Below are 18,558 nucleotides of genomic sequence, written 5' to 3'. Positions count from 1 at the left end.
TCGTTGCTGCTGTTCTGCTGTGCTGTCCTAGTGATCTAATGGGAGGTGGGCTTCAGATTGTCATGGGTTCTTCCTCCTATTAATAAAAACTGACTCACCACTCATGACTTTGGGACTAGTCAGTTTGTGAACATGTGGATGGGGCCGACCATCTACGCAGATGTCCATGAGGTGCCCAGTTGCCACAGATGACTGCTCGCAGTATGTGAATGTCTTGGACCTTCCTGGAGGGTCAGTTAGGAGTAGATTTGAGCTGTACCCAGTATCTTTAGCCCTTGCCTTGGCAATGTCTTCAAATGGAGCTGTCTTACTGTGGAACTGGAAAGGTCTGTAATGATGCATGTTTCCATGTTCAAATATGGACTGGCTGTAACTCAATAAAGTGCCCCTTTATGTGCATCTGGCCTCAGTAACTCCTCTGAATTAACACCAGATGCCACCATGGAACAAAATTAAAGACGTTTGCGCTATTTCAACAACTTGGTATGAACTGTCCAGTGGATTTTTATCAACTTCAGTAAATCCTTTCACCACAAGATAAATGACAATCATACGAGAAATGTGCTAACCCCACAACATTTGGAGATTATATAATGGAATATAGGCCACTTGGACAGATGTGCAGTTCCTGAGTTTTAGGCTTGATTTCCTTCAGGTTCATCTGTGTTTATCGGTCTCACTTTGGAGATTAAACATGTGGAGGAGTGTCCATGGTGGTACAGATTCACTGTGTCCCTGACTATACTCTCACTATTTAAAATAAACTTAAGCAATAATCTGCCTTGCCGTGGAATTAATTTGGCTCCCTGAAACTTAGGCATACTCAAGGTATACAGATTGTGTAATAAATCAAGACAGCAGGAAAGTACACAATCATGGAAAAAACATAAAATAAACCATGTTCTGAGTTCCTTACTGCACGGTAAAGCTCAGTCCGTAAACATTTTTCCTCTCTGTATTCAAGGCAAAGGTTATTGGTGAATTAGGAGTGGGGCATTAAGCTTTTCAATAATTATGTCACTAAGTAACTTCCAGTAATGTCTTGGCATAATGTTATGTTTTCTTGTTTTTCTCTCTTTGTTCCCAACAGTCTAATAATGTCTCCCCCATTACTGAAGAACAGCCCAGTTTGATCTGCCAGAACTCTGTGTTCCCGCTGGATGAGTTTGTTGTGACTCAAGAACAGCACACTACCTTTGAAACCTCTGTTGTTCAATGTTGCTTAGACCACCCTGAACTAAACGTTAATCAGCTCAGCTTCACAGGAGCAAAAGACAGTAGTTCAGTCACCGCAGAGTGAAACTTTGAGGGAACCCAAGTCTCATTGCCTCCCTGTAGGCTTGTGACTGGAACTCATGTTGATATTCATCGTTTTCCTGTCAACTGGCATCTACACTAGGCCTGTCAGTCTCAGGTCAGCTCATGCATTATGGATTTGGTGGAAATGAAGTCTGTTTGTATCCTCAACAAACTCAGGCATGTTGTAATGAAGGTACTTCAACTGGTGTAGTTTATCTATGAAACTTATCTAATGAGGATGCATTTCAGGCCCTCACTTCGGATTTTCACCATTTACAAACACATATCATCATGTTGTTGGCTGGCTGCATGTTAGTCTTGCCTTCTAACCATTTCTTTGATGTAAACAGCTATCAGCATCAGTTTAGTAAGATCCCAGCGGCTCTCTATGCAGGGATTCGATGAATTTCACATTGTATTCATCTCAGGTCACAAGTTCCATCGTTTCAGTTGTGGATCCTCAACAGACAAAGTGACTGCTGAGGCCTACGTGTAGAACGCTAATGAGACTTGGGGAGAAAAAACACAACTCAAAGAAAAGTTTGATGATTGAAAACTACCTCAGCCGCATTGAATGTCTTCTAAGAAAACTGCTCAAATTGGTATCTTCCTTTCTGCAAAGTGAAATCGCATTTGGTCAGTACAGATGCAGTACTACCTCAAGACCTCACTCATCTGCCATTTTCCCTGAAGAAGAGGAAAGAAAGCACTTCCAAATATAAAGAGAAACATTCTACCTCAAATTTTATAGAACTCCATTCTATGTTGTGGGACTGTTTTCCCTCCATTGGTGTACGTGGTGATTTTAACCAAACTCCCTGTCTGCGTAATGCCGAGGCGTGGAATTAATGGTCGTTACTTTTACGTGTGCTACACTGTATATAGCCACGTCTTATGTGTTTGCATTATTTTTTACTTTACAAAGGTGTTTATTCGCGTTGATTGTCTGCAGTGTTTATTAGAGAAATATTTTTTATCATTGTTCCTCACTTGGGAACGTCACCAAAGACCTGCTTTTGAAGAAAATTGAACAAGGCTCTGAATTTCCGATCAGCAGTGACCACATTGCTGTGTAGATCCTGCTGTAACTCTCATACTGTGTCCGTTAGGTCAGAGCACACACAAAACAGAAGGACAGCAATGTAACCAGTGTTTTGAGTCAAACATTCCCAGCCCTGACTCATGCCAGACCTCCCAGGATTTCAATAACATTCAAAAGAATCCATAGCTTTGGAAAGGAAAGTTTGTGGCTGACATCAGCCCTGGCTGGATTGTTCTTATGTATTGAAGGAAATGGATGAGAAGCACTCACTTTAAATGTGGTGTGCAAAAAAAAAAGGCAACCTCTCCTCAATCAAGCAGCATCTCACCAAGGACGACCTGGTCAGAGGAACAATATCAAGAACCTTCCTTCGGGAAAGAGAAATGGTATCTGGAACATTCCTCCAAAGCGTGCAGAGAAACAGAGAAGTACAAATCACAGATGTAAAGGCAGGAAGGAATTATGAGAAACCCCTCCACAAAGGAAATCTTGGTCTAGGCTGTGTTGACTTCCATAATGACAGTCTAAAATGCAGCAGTGCTTTTGTCTGAATCTAAACTTCCTTCACCTTTGGATATCTTGTAAACTTGCAGTCTTACGTTTCCACATATTTTGTTGCCCTTGTTCTGTACTCTGTCAAGGTAACTGTGATCATTACGGACTGCAGTGTCCGTGTTTCTAGATTTCACCCGGGTTGCTGTGATATCCGTGTTTCTGTACAACTGTTTGCTCGTGAAAATTGTTCGTTTTTGTGAAGCCTTATTGTGCAGTTTAATTAGATGGTGGGCAGTCAGTTATCTACCTCAGTATTAACCGCCTGATCTTTCTCCTGAGCTTATTCTCTGCTTCTTTCTGTTGTCCCAACACAAACCAGTGTCAGGATTTAATTTTCATCCTCACTCTGGCTTCCACTTGCCAACATATTTACTTATTGTAGAAATATATGAAGCCACTTAATGTGAGATTTTGAACAAAACAACAATACCTACCTGACAGTCAAACTAGAATGAGGTTGCTAAGCACTGACTTTCACTCAGAGTTTTGCAGCTAGGCCTTTGAGTATTGCATTAAATATTAAAATCCTTTAATCTTGGATGATGGACTTTGGAAGTTCCACATTTTTAAATTGTAAGGAGATTTGCCCCAATGATTCTCCAATCCTTTTAGTGAGTTCAGTGAATCAAAGAATCCCTACTGTGTGGAGCAGGTCGTGTGGAGCAGGTCATTTGGCCCATTGAGTCTATACTGACCCTCTGAAGAGCCTCCCACCCCATCTCTGTAACCCTGCATTTCCCATGGCCAGTCCACCTTACCTACACATCCCTGTGAGCAATTTACCACGGCCAATCCACTTAACTTGCCCATCTTTGGACTGTGGGAGGAAATCGGAACACCTGGAGGAAACTCACGGGGGGGATTTGTGCAAACTCCACATAGACAGTTGCCCGAGGCTGGAATCTAACTCAGGTCCCTGGTGCTGAGGGGTAGCAGTGCTAACCACTGAGCTACCATGCTCCTACATTATCTTCAGTCTTGATTGAACATTGGGATGGACAAAGGTTTGGCATTGGGGAAGAGGAAAGAGTAAATGGCAACAAGCTAGCTGATTTTGTTTGTCATGCCTTTGAGAGCTGCTTTCTTCTTGTATCAGTGCAATACTGAAAGGCTGTAGATATGGGACCTGTTCTTTCAAATACATTAGAAAGCTGAGCCCTACAAGTGGAATGAGTGGCAACGGGTAATTATCATTGCTACAGTTTCAACCATGAAAATGTAACAAAGTACAAGGACAAAATTTAGGAAGGAATACCAATGAAGCCAGACATGGGGATGTGCCAAGTTCATGAGGGGGGCAGGAATGGAGAAGAGATGGCGTGGTGTGCATCCTGTACCTTTTGCACACACAGTGTGCTGTGCTCACACTCTCAGACTCTGTGTGACAAGCTCTAGTTTGTTGACATGTGGATAGTGTTCGATTTTATTTACACTCCTTGACAACGCAGCAGGGTGACGGCTATCTCAGGGAAACATCCTCACGATTCTTTTGTAGCTGAATGCAGGGTAGCTTTGCGATGACAGGGTATTTTCAGACTGTTAGATTGGAAGTATTTATTAGTGAGTCTCTCCTATTTTGCTTTCTTGTCGACAAAGAAACACTGGACACACCCTTTTTGAGTGGTCCATAGTGAGCTTATGCTCTTCACCAGTACACTCCAGGATGCTTAAGGGACTGAAATTGTAATTGAGAGTATATAACAAGATTTAAATCATCTTAAAATAGCTTCACTATAGGTAGAAACTTTGGTGTCTGAGAGTTTACACCCAAGGTAATTTTGAAGAATGTTTTGCCACACAAAAAGACCAGCAAGTTTTATTAAGAGACTTTTTATTTAAATTACTTGAAATGGATTCCTTCCATTTTAATCCTAAGATTGGGGCTGCTTTCTAAATTATACCAGGAGCAGACTAGGTAATTATTACAACTTATAAATGACTGTTTCTGTTATTTGAATGGAGCTAATGTCTCTCCTAAAATAGCAGACTCAGCAGCCATGCAAATACATGGAGTGTTTATCTGATGGCATTTAACTGCAAACGTTTACAGATCAGGTAGAAACTGGCTACTCACAAAATTGCATCAGGTACATATTCACTGTAAAGGGATGAAATTTTTTAATGATAGTTTATGATATTTTTTTACACACTAATTACTCTGTTGCAGCCACAATAATGATTGTGTGTGAAATGTGTCTGAAGATTCTTTTCAGAAATGCACAGTTTGTTTCTGCCAATGTGATGTCTTATTTTCAGTATTATAAACACATTTGCTGGGGTTTTTGAGCGTACTTAGATTTAGATTTTTTAGTAATATATTATAATTTTTAAGTCACAAATGTCTACACAATGTTAGCTTGAATATAGATTTAACAATAACCATGTGGATAATACTGTTACAAAACCTCTTTAGTAACAAGGGTCATTTTTGGTCTAAAATCAAATTTGCCCAGCACAATGAAAATCTTGGAGCTTATTCTTCTTACATTAAATACATCACATTTCCTTTGTGGTGTCCAGTCATGAAGGACAAGCACTAAACTCATGTCTGTTTCGCAAAAGTATGGTTTGATATCTTTTAGGTGCTGCGTAATACCGTGTACCAAAAACAGAGCCGAAGAATTACTATGGACAGTTTTAACCTGACCCACCCACAGGAAAAGAAGTAGGATTGGTTTGGACTCTGTTTGATGTCCCACAATTTTACACTCCATTGAAGTCAACAGATCGTTAAAACAAGCAGAGTCTAAAATGTGCATCCAACTGGAACCCAATTCTCTCCGACTGGGCATGTTGGCTGAAAATGACCTCCAGTGTTTTTGTTTACTTTAAATACAAATGTTAATTGATTTTGGAGGATCAGTTCCCCAAACGTCTTGCAGCACAAATACTATTTTGCTGTCTCAACAAGAGGATCATCTCCTCATCACTAATGCACCATGTTATATCATTTCTTCAATCTGGGGACCTCATCTAAAGGCGACCTTTCTCTTATATGGATCATTGAGCTAAGTGCTCTCTTTGAAATTCAACCACAGATTGACTATGATCAATGCCCTCTTGAACTTAAAAACTGATTTGTTGATTTTTTAAAGGATTACCAAATATCCCAATGTCAATTCATTTGGAAGAGATTTGGGTGGGATGGTTGGGGAATTATCTTGTTGATATCAAGGGAAGGTGACTAATATCACACACATGTCGATTTGTCAAAAGGATGGGTTTGGTAATTCTACCTGTGTTGGGGGTGAAATGGCAGGAGCTCAACTAGTGGTGGGTTTAATCCCTACTTATCTCAAAGTTAACTTCAACAATGTCTTATTAACATTTCTGATATGTAATGATATACAGTTCCCAGAACAATAATGGTGTAATATTCCATTCATTATATATGAATCGTAGGATCCCTACAGTGTGGAAGCAGGCCACGCATCCCAGGTCATGCACTATAAGAACAAAGAAGATACCGACTAACTGGTGTAAAGACCTGGGCTGCTGATGTATGATGCTGGAGAGCAAAATAAAGAAAAGCAGATGTAGTTTTTTTTGTTTTGAAATTGTCTCCTGCTGTCAAAATGTCATCCCTGGCTGTGTGAACACGAGGTGTCAGCTACAAAATGTCAGCAACACCAAATCTCATGTAGGCGCTGGTCCAAGAGTGTGCGGTCCTTCCCTACCCAAGCTCAAAGCACTTTCCTCTCCTATTTACTCATTGTTCCTCGTGTGAATGTTCAGATTCCCACTGATCATATGATTGTTGACTTTGTATCATAACAGATTCTTTTGTTTTTGTAGATCAGATTGTTTAGTGTGTGGAAATAGAATTACGAAAAATAAAATAGTGTTAGTCAATTCAATCTTAAATGCTGTTTGTGATTTGATAAGATGGAAGTCGTGTGAAATTGCTCCTATCCAGGAGTGTAAGGTATTAAAAGTGTTAGAGATGGAAATGTGTTGCTGGAGAAGCGCAGCAGGTCAGGCAGCATCTAGGGAACAGGAGAATCGACGTTTCGGGCATTAGCCCTTCTCCAGCAACACATTTCCATCTCTGATCTCCAGCATCTGCAGACCTCATTTTCTCATTAAAAGTGTTAGACAAGAAGACACAAGCAGAAGTAGGCTATTCGGTCCCTCAGGTCTATTCTGCCCTCCGGTGAGATCATGGTTGATCTGATCATCCTCATCTCCCCTGTCCTACCTTTCCATGTGACCTTCGCATCCCTTACTGATTAAAAATCTATCTGTCTCAGTCTTAAATATCTTTTATTGTCTGTAAGCAAGAACTGATCTCAGTGAAGTGACAGCTTCACAAAGCATTCAAATTTAAACCATTTCTGCAAACCTTACAGTCGGTTTCAGTTGACCTGCCATTTATAATGTCAGTATTGACCTATGATTGTTCAACAGTTGTTCTGTCATCAGCGGGTGAGGATGACTCTCTCCCACTCTTCAGGTGAGTCTGTAGGTGACTCTACACTCCAATGGGGCTACCACAGGCTCTGTTACACAGGGGACAGAAGGTGGTCATGGGAAGGGGTGGGTGGGGTGTCGGTGTGGCAGCGCGCTCCTTTTCCTATTTTCCTCTGGCTTCCACTTTCTCCCGACGGCAAGTCTTGAGGAGCTCAACATCTTCCTGGATGCTCCTTCTCCACTTTGGATGGTCCTGGGCCAGTGATTCCCAGGTGCTGGTGGGAATGCTGCACTTCGCCGGTGAGGGCGTGAGGGTATTCCTGAGATGCTTCCTCTGTCCACCTGGGACTTGCCTGCCGTCCCGGAGCTTTGAGTAGACACTCCCCAAGCAGGTGCTTTACAGTTGTTCTGTACACAGCTCCTCACTGTGTGTTTGTATGTGTGTGAGAGATAATTGATCTGACAAAGTGTACAAATGATCTATGGTCAATCCAGGCCACGTAGGCCTTGCCATACATTGCTTGGGAGTGAACATAAGACCCCCTGCCATTTGTTCAAAAGTGAGTACAGCATTTTATGTAAAGTGGGTGGTCTGTCCCCCACCTTACGGTGGGTAGGTCAGGTGTCAGGCAACCTGTCTGCCCTTGGATCTATTAAGCTGTCTAAGTCTTGTCTTTTCCCTAGGAAGGGGGATTTCAAGACCAGTGGGCACACAGAGGGTGGTTTGCATGTGGAATCAACTTCCTGAGGATGTTGTGGATGTGGGTACAACATTTAAAAGACATTTGGATAAGTATGTGAATAGGAAAGCTTTGCAGGGATATGGATCAGGAGCAGGCAGGTGGAATTAGTTTAGGTTGGGATTATGTTCAGCATGGACAGGTTGAACCGAAGGGTCTGTTTCCATGCTGTATGACTCTATGAACATTTAACTGCGCTAGAAGGGCCCCAATCCATCTCTGCTGTAATTTTATAATCTCCAAGAGTAGGTAAATAACCCAGCTACTTCCACCGCCCAGACAGGAAGAAGCAAAGAGGCACCTGTTTTTGAGGGAGGCAGTAGTCCTATGTATTCCTGCCCCAAGATGTACCTCCCACTTTGTTTCCAAACCTCTTCCCACCCACCCATCTCTCCCCCCCCACCTTGATGGATCTCCTAGACAGACCACCAGCAAATGTATTCAAGTCTAGGAGACCACCTCGCACCTGTCTGGGGACTCCTTGCAGTCCAAGCGTTGGCCACTGCTCTCTCCTGGCATTGGTGGGGCTACAGAGGCACTAGCCATCAGATTGGCCCGAAGCTCTCTGGGGCAGGATGTCCTGTCATTGAGTTGGGGAAGGCTTGGAAGTCCACCACGACGAAGTTAATTTTGCATCAGTGTAAGGCACCTGGTTTCTAGTTGGTGCGAAACCAACAGACGTTTTAGTGGGGGATAATCCACAAACCAACCTTCCCCCCCCCCCCCCCCCCCCCGTCAAATCCATCCATCTGTATCTAACAATTGAATTTATATAGGTCTTCAATATCGTGAACCATCCATAGTGCTCACACACTGCTATCAAACACCAATGCATGTTGGGTGAAGTGACCGAGACCTGGCCAAGGTAAAATAAAGTAGACTTTGAGATGTTTCATAGAATCCTTAGTGCAGAAGCAGGCCATTCAGCCAATCAATTCCATATCAATCCTTCAAAGGGCACCCTCCCCTTACCCTATCACCCTGCATTTCCCATGGCTAATCCACCTAACCTGTACATCTTTTGATTGTGGGAGGAAACCAGAGCACCCAGAAGGAACCCCCATAGAGAGAATATGCAAACTGCGCACAGATAGTCATCCAAGACTAGAATCAACGCTAAGTCCTTGACATTGCTGCCCTTTCACATAAGGTAGAGGTACTACTGGGATTTGAACCCAGCATTTCCTGTTTACAAAGCAGGCACTTTAACCACCTGTACCATGACACCATTTTAGAAGGAGTTCCAGAATTTAGGGCCCATCCTGCTGGTGGAACAGCTCCCAATGGGGGAATGATCAAAATCGGCAATGCTCAAATGGTCAGGATTAACAAATTTAGAAACGAGGATTAGAATTTTAAAATGGAGGCCTGTTTGGATCAGGAGCTAATGGAGAACAGGATAGTTGATACAATTCCACAAAGGTTGCACTATATGGCTTCAACTTAGCAAGCAGATTCCAGTTGGAGGATTGTTGTTCACAGCACAAAAATAGATGTATATCCTTTGCAATGAACGTAAGACTAAAACAACCAATCCAAATGATAAGCTGTTTCAAAAGATTAGCTAAGCAAAAGCTCTCCAGGTAAGAAGGAAAATAGTTAAAAAGAGGTTTAACTGAGGTCCATATTAAACTATGCAGATAAAACCCAGTCCACAATTACTGATGTCAGGGAATGTGAAGGAAAATAGGACCAGAGGACATTAAATAATGGAAAGTACGTTTCCAATAGGATTTGTGGAGAACCACTTTATTCAAACGTTTGCAATAATCTGCTAGGCAGGGTGTTGAGAGTTAAAACCATAGTGATTTTCAAACACAGCCACAGGTTAAAAGGGGAACGTCATGGTAATAAAAGACTGAGCTTCAAAGACCCAAATAGACCTTTCTCCTCTCGGATTTTTTTCATGTTCTGAAATCCTCACCCAATATTTACGCACGTTCATTTCTCACCAGTGAGGCTGACCATCACTTGATCGTATTTGCAGACAGAAATAGGTCCTGCTTTCTCTCCCTCCTGAGCACTGCTAAACAATTAATGAGTGTGTCTCAATTCCGAATGCATTGATTTTCAGCCATTGTCCAATTGCACTGCAGAAAGATTGAAGCATTCACAGAGATCACAAAGGAATCAATCCTTTCAGGGTAACGGACTAACATCACTGTGCCCTCAGTAAAAAAAAACTGCTAGCAGTTTTAAGAAATTTATTTTATTCATTCGCAGATGACGGCATCACAGGATGGGCCAGCATTCATTGCCTATCTCTAACTACCCAGAGGGTAGTTGAGATTCAACCACATTGTTGTGGGTCTGGAGTAAGGTGTCAGCCAGAGCGGGTCGGAATGGCACATTCCCATCTCTAACGGACATTAGTAAACCAGCTGTTTTTTGTCTCCCAACAACTGACAATGGATTCATGGTCATCATTAGACACTTATATTCCAGACTTCTATCGAATTCAAATTCCACTTTGTGCCGCAGTGAGATTCGAGCCTGGGTCTCTGGACTAATAGTCAAGAATGTGGTGCTGGAAAAGCACAGCAGGTTAGGCAGCTTCAGAGAAGCAGGAAAATCAACATTTTGGGCAAAAGTCCTTCATCAGGATTGAGGCTGGGAGCCTCAGGGGTGGAGAGATAAATGGGAGGGGGGTGGAGGTGGGGCTGCGGGGAAGGTAGCTGAGAGTGCAATAGGAGGATGGAGGTGGGGGTAAAGGTGATAGGTTGGAGAGGAGGGTGGAGCGGATAGGTGGGAAGGGAGATTGGCAGATGGGACAGGTCATGAGGATGGTGCTGAGCTGGCAGGTTGGAACTGAGGTAAGGTGAAGAGAGGGGAATGGGGAAAATGCTGAAGTCCACATTGATGCCCTGGGTTTGGAGGGTCCCGAGGCGGAAGATGAGGTGTTCTTCCTCCAGGCGTCGGGTGGTAAGGGAGTGGCGATGGAGGAGACGCAGGACCTGCATGTCTTCGGCAGAGTGGGAGAGGGAGTTGAAGTGTTCGGCCAAGGGGCAGTGGGGTTGATTGGTGCGGGTGACCCAGAGATGGTCTCTGAAGTGCTTTGCGAGTAGGCGTCCTGTCTCCCCAGCGTAGAGGAGACTGCATCGGGAGCAACGGATACAATAAGTGACATGTGGAAGTACAGATGAAACTTTGATGGATATGGAAGGCTCCTTTGGGGCCTTGGATGGAGGTGTGAGTGCAGATTTTGCAACTCCTGCGGTGGCAGGGGAAGGTGCAGGGAGGGGAGGGTGGTTTGTTGGGGGGCATGGACCTGACAAGAGAGTCTCAGAGGGAACGGTCTTTACGGAAAACGGATGGGGCGGGAAGGGAAATATATCCATGTTGGTGGGGTCTGTTTGTGGCAGAAATGGTGGAGGATGATGCAATGTATACGGAGGTTGGTGGGATGGAAGGTGAGGAACGGGGGGTTCTGTCTTTGATGTGGTTGGAGGGGGTGGGTTCGAGGGCAGATCAGGAGGACCAGTTCCAGCACAGAACCCACCGGGTTCTTTAAAGTCTGCAATTTACCTCCCATGTGGTTGATGATGCCCTCCAGCACATCTCATCCATGTTCCGCACCTCCACCCTTCTAACACCACCCCTCCAACTACAACACTCTTGACTCTAACCTCCAGCATCTGCAGTACTCACTTTCACCTCTTTGAATTAATAGTCCAGCAATAATATATTCGACCATCACCTCGCTGGTAATCTTTGAAGAAATCGATGATAAACGACAAAGATAAGAAAAGATATTTGGGAAACCTTTCCAATCACTGTCCAATTTTGCGACATTGTAATGAATTAAAATTTTGGCAAGAAATCAATACTGTATTAGGAAGGAGTAAATTTTAATCTTGTCAGCTTCATATATTTTCAAATCAACCTATTACAGAAATGTTAATACACATCTCTGGAGCAGGTGGAACTTACCCAGCATCCTAGCTCAAAGTTAGGAACACTACCATTTTGTCACACTAGACATAGAGTCATAGAGATGGACAGCATGGAAACAGACCATTTGGTCCAACTTGTCCATGCCAACCAGATATACTAAACTCATCTAGTTGCATTTGCCAACACTTGGTCCATATCCCTCTAAACCCTTCCTATTGATATACCCATCCAGATGCCTTTTAAATGTTGTACTAGCCACCACTTCCTCTGGCAGCTCGCACACCACCCTCTGCGTGAAAAGGTCCCTTTTATATCTTTCCCCTCTCACCCTAAACCTATGCCTCTCTAGTTCTGGACTCCCCGACCCCAGGGAAAAGTCCTTCTCTATTTATCCGATCCAGGTCCCTTGTGATTTTATAACAGCTCACCCCTTTCCCTGTGAATCCATGAAAATGTTTACATTGAAGGGAATCCTGACCTACAGTTGTAGCTGTATTCCTGAAAACTGCAGCATTAAGTGCTTCATTGGTTTAACACGTGAGTTAACTAGCTTGGTGTATTTCTTGTCTGGAGAAACTAATGTACAAGATGCAATATTGTATCATTTGAGTGCAGTATCATGCATTCCTAATAGAAATAACTTTGAAAATGCACCAAGATTTGGAAATGCCAGTGTTGGACTGGGGTGGACAAAGTTAAAAATCACACAACACCAGGTTATCGTCCAACAGGTTTAATTGGAAGCACTAGCTTTCGGAGAGATGCTCCTTCATCAGGTGGTTATGGAGGACACAATTGTAAGACACAGAATTTATAGCAGAAGTTTACAGTGTGATGTAACTGAAATTATATATTGAAAAATACCTTGATTGTTTGTTGAGTCTTTCATCTGTTCGAATACCATGATAGTTTCACTTCTTTCATATGTAAATCACAAAATGTTTTTTAAAAGTTACATTCTCAGGTTAACTTTAACAATTGGTGTCAGTCAGACAATATGTTGAAGGTGTTAGCCCCCTGTGTTCCCTGTCTGTGCCATAATGTTTAGATTGATTCTAATCTAAAAAGTGAGATAACAGAGTCTTACATGGATTCATGCAGTTTTTCAGAAAAATACAATGTAACTCTGAAAATACAAATTCACCCCACAAATGTATATTATATGTGTGCATGTGGGTCTTTGTGTGTGTGTGTCTGTGTGGGTTGGGGGATTGTGAGTGTGAGAAAGACTGTATATGTGTGTGTATCTGAGTGTAGAGTGTCTTAAGTCTGTTAGGGGGTGCATGTGTGAGTGTGGGAGTGTGTGTGTCTGTCGGATTGTGTGTCTGGGCTGGGGGGTTGTTAGTGTACGTGAGAGAGAGTGTATGTGTGTGTGCGTGAGTGTAGCGTGGTCTAAGTCTCTGAGAGGATGCCTGTGTGAGTGTGGGAGTGTGTGTTTCTGTAAGGGTGTGTGTGAGCATGTCTGTGTATATTTGTGTCCATGTGTGTATGTGTGTAGTACAATAGTGGTCTCCTGCAGGACAGTGTTCTCAGGTTGATGAGGCTCCATCTAGTGACAGGCACTGGCCAGTGCAAGTAGCAACTGAAAACTAGCAGCATAACAAAGGGCTGTAGACACTGGAGATCTCATACCAAGGCAGAAATTCCTGGAGAAATTCAGCAGGTTCTGGCAATTCTGAAGAAGGGTCACTGAACAGAAACATTACCTCTGTTGCCCTCTACAGACCTGCAGCCATTTCTGTTTTTATTTGCACTTACCAATGTGTCCCACAAGGTGGAGACCGGTACAAGTTCAGAATAGGAGCCAGGAGAAGGGAGTGGCTGTAGAACAGATGCCAGGGACTGAGGTCAGAGCAGAGGGTAAGAGTTAAGATTAGGAGTGTTAGGGGGAAACCTCGTGCACACACAGGCTGTAGATCTTTATAATTAATGACATTAAAGTAAAACTAACAATGTTAAACAGATTTATTGACTTTGTTTCACTTTGACATCGAGAGGTAAGTCGTGTTGTATCATAGAATGGAAGCAAGCTATTTGGCCCATCAAGTCCACATTAACCGTCCAAATAATATCCCAACCAGAGCTGCCCTGCTACTGTATGCCTATAACCCTGCATTTCCCATGAATGACCCACCTAAGCCTGCACATCCCTGGACACAATGCACAATTTCCCATGGCCAATTCACTACCCGGAGGAAGCCCACACAGACAAAGGGAAAATGTGCAAACTCCACACAGACATTCACCCAAGGGTGGAATCAAACCTGGGTCCCTGGCGCTGTGAGGCAGCAATGCTAGCCAGTGAGCCACCATGCCGCCCCGTGTTATGTGAGCTAACATTCATTGAAAGTTATGACTAAACTGCTTCCACCACCCTTTTGGGCAGTGCATTCTACATCAGAACAGTTAGCAGTTAAAAGTGCCCTCTCGTCTCCAACAACCCCCCCCCCCCCCCCCCCCACCCCGTTTAGGTTTTAAACTCAGTTCCTTATTAAGTTCTATCTTGTTTTTAAGTTTTTGTGCCCAGGTACTTGTACCTAAGATGGCGCTATGTTTTTTTTCCCTCATTCGTTCGTGGCATAAGGGCATCTCTGGCTCCAGAGGGCAGGTAAGAGTCGACCACATTGCTGGAGTCACACGTGGGCCAGACCAGGTAAAGACGGCAGATTTCCTTCCCTGAAGGACATCAGAGTCATATTCATAGAGATGTACAGCATGGAAACAGACCCTTCGGTCCAACTCACCCATGCTGACCAGATATCCCAACCCAATCTAGTCCCATTTTCCAGCACTTGGCCCATATCCCTCTAAACCCTTCCTATTCATATACACATCCAGATGTCTTTTAAATGTTATAATTGTACCAGTAATCACTACTTTCTCTGGCAGCTCATTCCATACACTGACCATCCTTTGCGTGAAAAAGTTGCCCCTTATGTCCCTTTTAAATTTTCCACTCTTACTCTAAACCTATGCCCTCTAGTTCTTGACTTCCCCACTCTGGGAAAAGACCTTGTCTATTTATCCTATCCATGCCCCTCATGATTTTATAAACTTCTATAACGTCACCCCTCAGCCTCCGGTGGTCCAGGGAAAACAGTTAGTATTTTGATAATAATGGTGATGAACTGTTAATAAATAACATTGACAAAAGAATGACTTGCCAGAGAGAAACATATTTTGACATTTCATCTTATTTTAAAGGATGAGAGGAAAGCTCGAAATAATCATTTTATCAGCTGACAATGTCACATTCACAAACACTATCTTTATATTAATTGTCACTTTGTAGTACAGGATAAGAGAAATGTAACTGAAGCATCTTGCCTTGCACTCATTATGACAATTGCAAAAATGTTTAATTTCAAACAATCACAATGATCTTAGTTTCATTGCAAGTTGAAGCAGATTAATCAAGGTATGGTCATGTCTCTTCTTACTGTGCTTGTTATAGGCTTCCTAAACCTGTGAGTAATTCAAAAAAGATGCAAGGTTTGAACATATTCCTTTTGTTTGCAGGGAATGTGTCACTGCATATGAATCTATGTAATTTCCACCAAGTGTAAATGTTATAAGCCTGGTTGAGCATCTTAAAATGTTGGTGTCACAATAAATGTACATTGGATTGTTAAACAAGTGCTTGCCAAATTCACAAATAACATCTAACTGTAGATGTACTGCTTTACATTTGCAAGTATGGACTGCTTGAGTATGGTCTGTACTCTGTTTATTACAAACAATTGAATAAATGTCTTATGTGATTTAACCTGCCATTTGCTGAGATCTATGGCCTATGCACCTTACATAACATCACAGTGAAACTTGCAAGACATTGCTCAGTTGTATGATTCAGCAAACCATCTTTTCTCCTGTGATGTAAGTTATTCTGGCTGTTTACAATTTGGTGTTATTGCAATTGTCTTGATAGTGCAAGACATATCCTTCTTTAGAGAAAGATTTAATTTTTACAGACACTGCTTCTTTTTACCTAAATGGCAATTCTGGATAGACCTCACAGCTCCCATTATTTGCTGTAGATTATTTTTAATCATAACCAGCCAACTTTCTAGCATTTGACGTGAAGTATAACCAGTTCATTTCTTCACCTGACAGAGTGAAGAATTTTGTCAATCATAGGTCCGCATCAAATTGGATACTCACAGCATTTTGTTTTGCCTCATCATTGTGCTTTTCCCTGAATGCCAAAGCCTAAAGGGTCACAGTACATTCGTCTGGCCTTGACTTTTAGAGCAAAACATCAGACACAAAGTCAGGCAGCTTGTCATGGTTGCCGGCAGTGATCTCAACAGGGCTAAGTAACCATAATACTATTCATGTGAAATTCATGCCGTGTCCAGCTGTGTGGGTTAGAAATCCTGATCAGAAACAAACTTGACTATGCTACTAAGCATTATAGGTTGCAGATAGTAATTTCTGTGAAGCAGAAATAATCATAATTGACCTTAAAAGTGCTGTTGGCAGGCCACATCAATCCAAAATTTCAAAAGCTTGAAGTATTCACCAACATTCTCTGATTTGTATTGCTGCCTTTCTTGGGTGATGAGAGGATGGGGAAGCAAAGTTTCAGTAATCATGCAGTATGTACAAGTTCCTGTTTTATTCATGCAACACGGTATGTATTGCATTAATTGGAATAAGGTCCCTCTGTCAAAGGGTCCCTCCTCCTTACCTTTTATCTTAGCCTGCTTGGCACACTTTCCTCATTCCTGAAGAAGGGTTCATGCCCAAAACATCGATTCTCCTGCTCCTTGGATGCTGCCTGACCTGCTGCGCTTTTCCAGCAAAACATTTTTCAGCACACACCACCCTCCGCCTGTAAGGTTGTCCCTTAAGTCCTTTGAAATTTCTCCCCTCTCACGCTAAACCTATGCCCTCTTGTTCTGGACTTCATAACCCAGGGAAAAGACTTTGTCTATTTACCCTGTCCTGATTTTATATTCTTTAATATACTGTCAGTTTACAGCTTTACACTTTTATATACATCTCAATTATTACACTGTCAGTTTTAGCACAACATTATACACATACCATAACATTATATACATACCATAACATTATATACATGCCATAGTTATTTGTCTCCATCTGTTACTGGATATGATTACACATTCCATAATTATCAATCTCCATCAATTGTAAGCAGCCTATTGTGAAGGTCCTATTTCCTATCTTAGATTTGGTTGAGACTTGTACATTAAACTTTATTAATTTGTGAGTTTCACAAAAGCAATTTTGCCCTGCTGCATGGTGCTCTGATATTAATAACACGACCAACATTAACTCTATTAAACAAGTGGAGCTAAGTGAGAAAGGTTTATCCTGTTCACTGTATTAACCCCCACTGCTATCCTTTCTGTCGACCTCAAGGGAACAGCAACTCAAATCAGGAAATCACGGAAACGCCCTGAATACCTCAAGGCATTTTGACCAAGAGCTACTTGAGTTTCATTTGAACTTCAACCCTTGACTGAGTCGTTTCAGGTGCTTTAACACAGGGAATGCTCCATCCGAAAGAGCAGCTGCCGCCCTGTCTCTCCCGGGTGGGCTTCACGGCCACTTCAAAGAGATAAGGAGGGGGCACAGGGGAAGGGTGGGAGAGAGAATGGGGCTAGAAGTCAAATAGGTCCTTTTCATCTTATCCATTTGCGGAGAGAGTCCCTTGAAAGCACGGTCACCATGGCAACAAGGTCAGAAACGTTTTTTTTTGTTGTGTTTGTTTCAGATCCCAGCCGCTCACATGGCACACAACCTGAATCCACACTGTGCAGTGAAGTCCTGTTACCAGCTCGGCTCTTGTTTGAGAACTGTCCCCGGCCAACACCGTCTGGCTGGAATACATTCCTATTCCAAGCCTCTCTTCACATCATCATGCAGATTCGACTTTCTGGTTTTGTAGTGGGTTTGTTCCCTTGCTCGGGGTTTGCTTGGGCACTGTCCCGGAATTGCTGAGACTGCACCTTCAGGAGAGAAAAACAGGGAGAGAGAAAATTAATGGAAGGCTCATTAGTGTCTAACACAAATAAAATAACAGCAGGATCCGGCATTTTGGACGCTAAAGGTTGGGGGTGGGGTGCTAGAGAACCACAAAACGTTACACAATCCTTAACTCTTAAGATGTAACAGAATAGTGGCTTAACAGAAAACCAGGTACAGATTACGAGGTCAAATCTCTGCATGGCTTTCGACTCCCTGTTAACACTCTGCTTGTGTCTGATATGTTACAAGCACACTCCATCCAGTTCTCAGAGATGTGATATAACTAAAATAAGAAACAGACCCTGCAAGAGAGCAAAGCAACTAACTTTGACAGGATAGTGAAGCCACCCTCTTCTCATGGTGTGGAGACTTTATTTTTAAAATGTATTTGTTTTGTATTATTTCAGCAGCATTTAAAGAAATAATCTGGCACTACTGAAGATAAAAATAACCAATCAATTATAGAATATATATATATATATAATTACCATACTATTGAAAAATGTACCCCAAAGTTTGAATATATTTAATGGCAACCCTTCAAGCTGACAAAATCCCTATACCATTTCTTTCTAATGTGCTGCCAGTACATAAACATATTCCTCTCATTTAACCACGTCG

The 18,558-nt window shown here is 42.5% G+C and overlaps 2 protein-coding genes across 5 annotated transcripts in view; one reads left to right on the top strand and one right to left on the bottom strand.

Annotated features, from left to right (window-relative positions):
• Window positions 1-3,587, top strand: part of igdcc3 (immunoglobulin superfamily, DCC subclass, member 3) — a 114,465-nt gene extending 110,878 nt beyond the window's left edge. Inside the window, exon 14 of the mRNA XM_043677044.1 lies at window positions 1,091-3,587. Coding sequence (XP_043532979.1) covers window positions 1,091-1,300 — 210 coding nt within the window. The 3' untranslated portion in view covers window positions 1,301-3,587. The remainder of the gene's footprint in view (window positions 1-1,090) is intronic.
• Window positions 3,588-16,873: 13,286 nt separating this feature from the next.
• The window catches only part of LOC122540959, an 83,833-nt gene continuing 82,148 nt past the window's right edge, over window positions 16,874-18,558 (bottom strand). For all 4 annotated transcript variants that reach the window (XM_043677312.1, XM_043677315.1, XM_043677314.1 and 1 more), the window contains one exon: window positions 16,874-17,918. In XM_043677312.1, coding sequence (XP_043533247.1) covers window positions 17,820-17,918 — 99 coding nt within the window. In that variant the 3' untranslated portion in view covers window positions 16,874-17,819. The remainder of the gene's footprint in view (window positions 17,919-18,558) is intronic.

Source organism: Chiloscyllium plagiosum, chromosome 36 (genome assembly GCF_004010195.1).
Source record: "Chiloscyllium plagiosum isolate BGI_BamShark_2017 chromosome 36, ASM401019v2, whole genome shotgun sequence".
Taxonomy (NCBI): domain Eukaryota; kingdom Metazoa; phylum Chordata; class Chondrichthyes; order Orectolobiformes; family Hemiscylliidae; genus Chiloscyllium; species Chiloscyllium plagiosum.
Note: the sequence above shows the minus strand (reverse complement) of the source record. Positions and strands in the feature narration are given on the sequence as shown.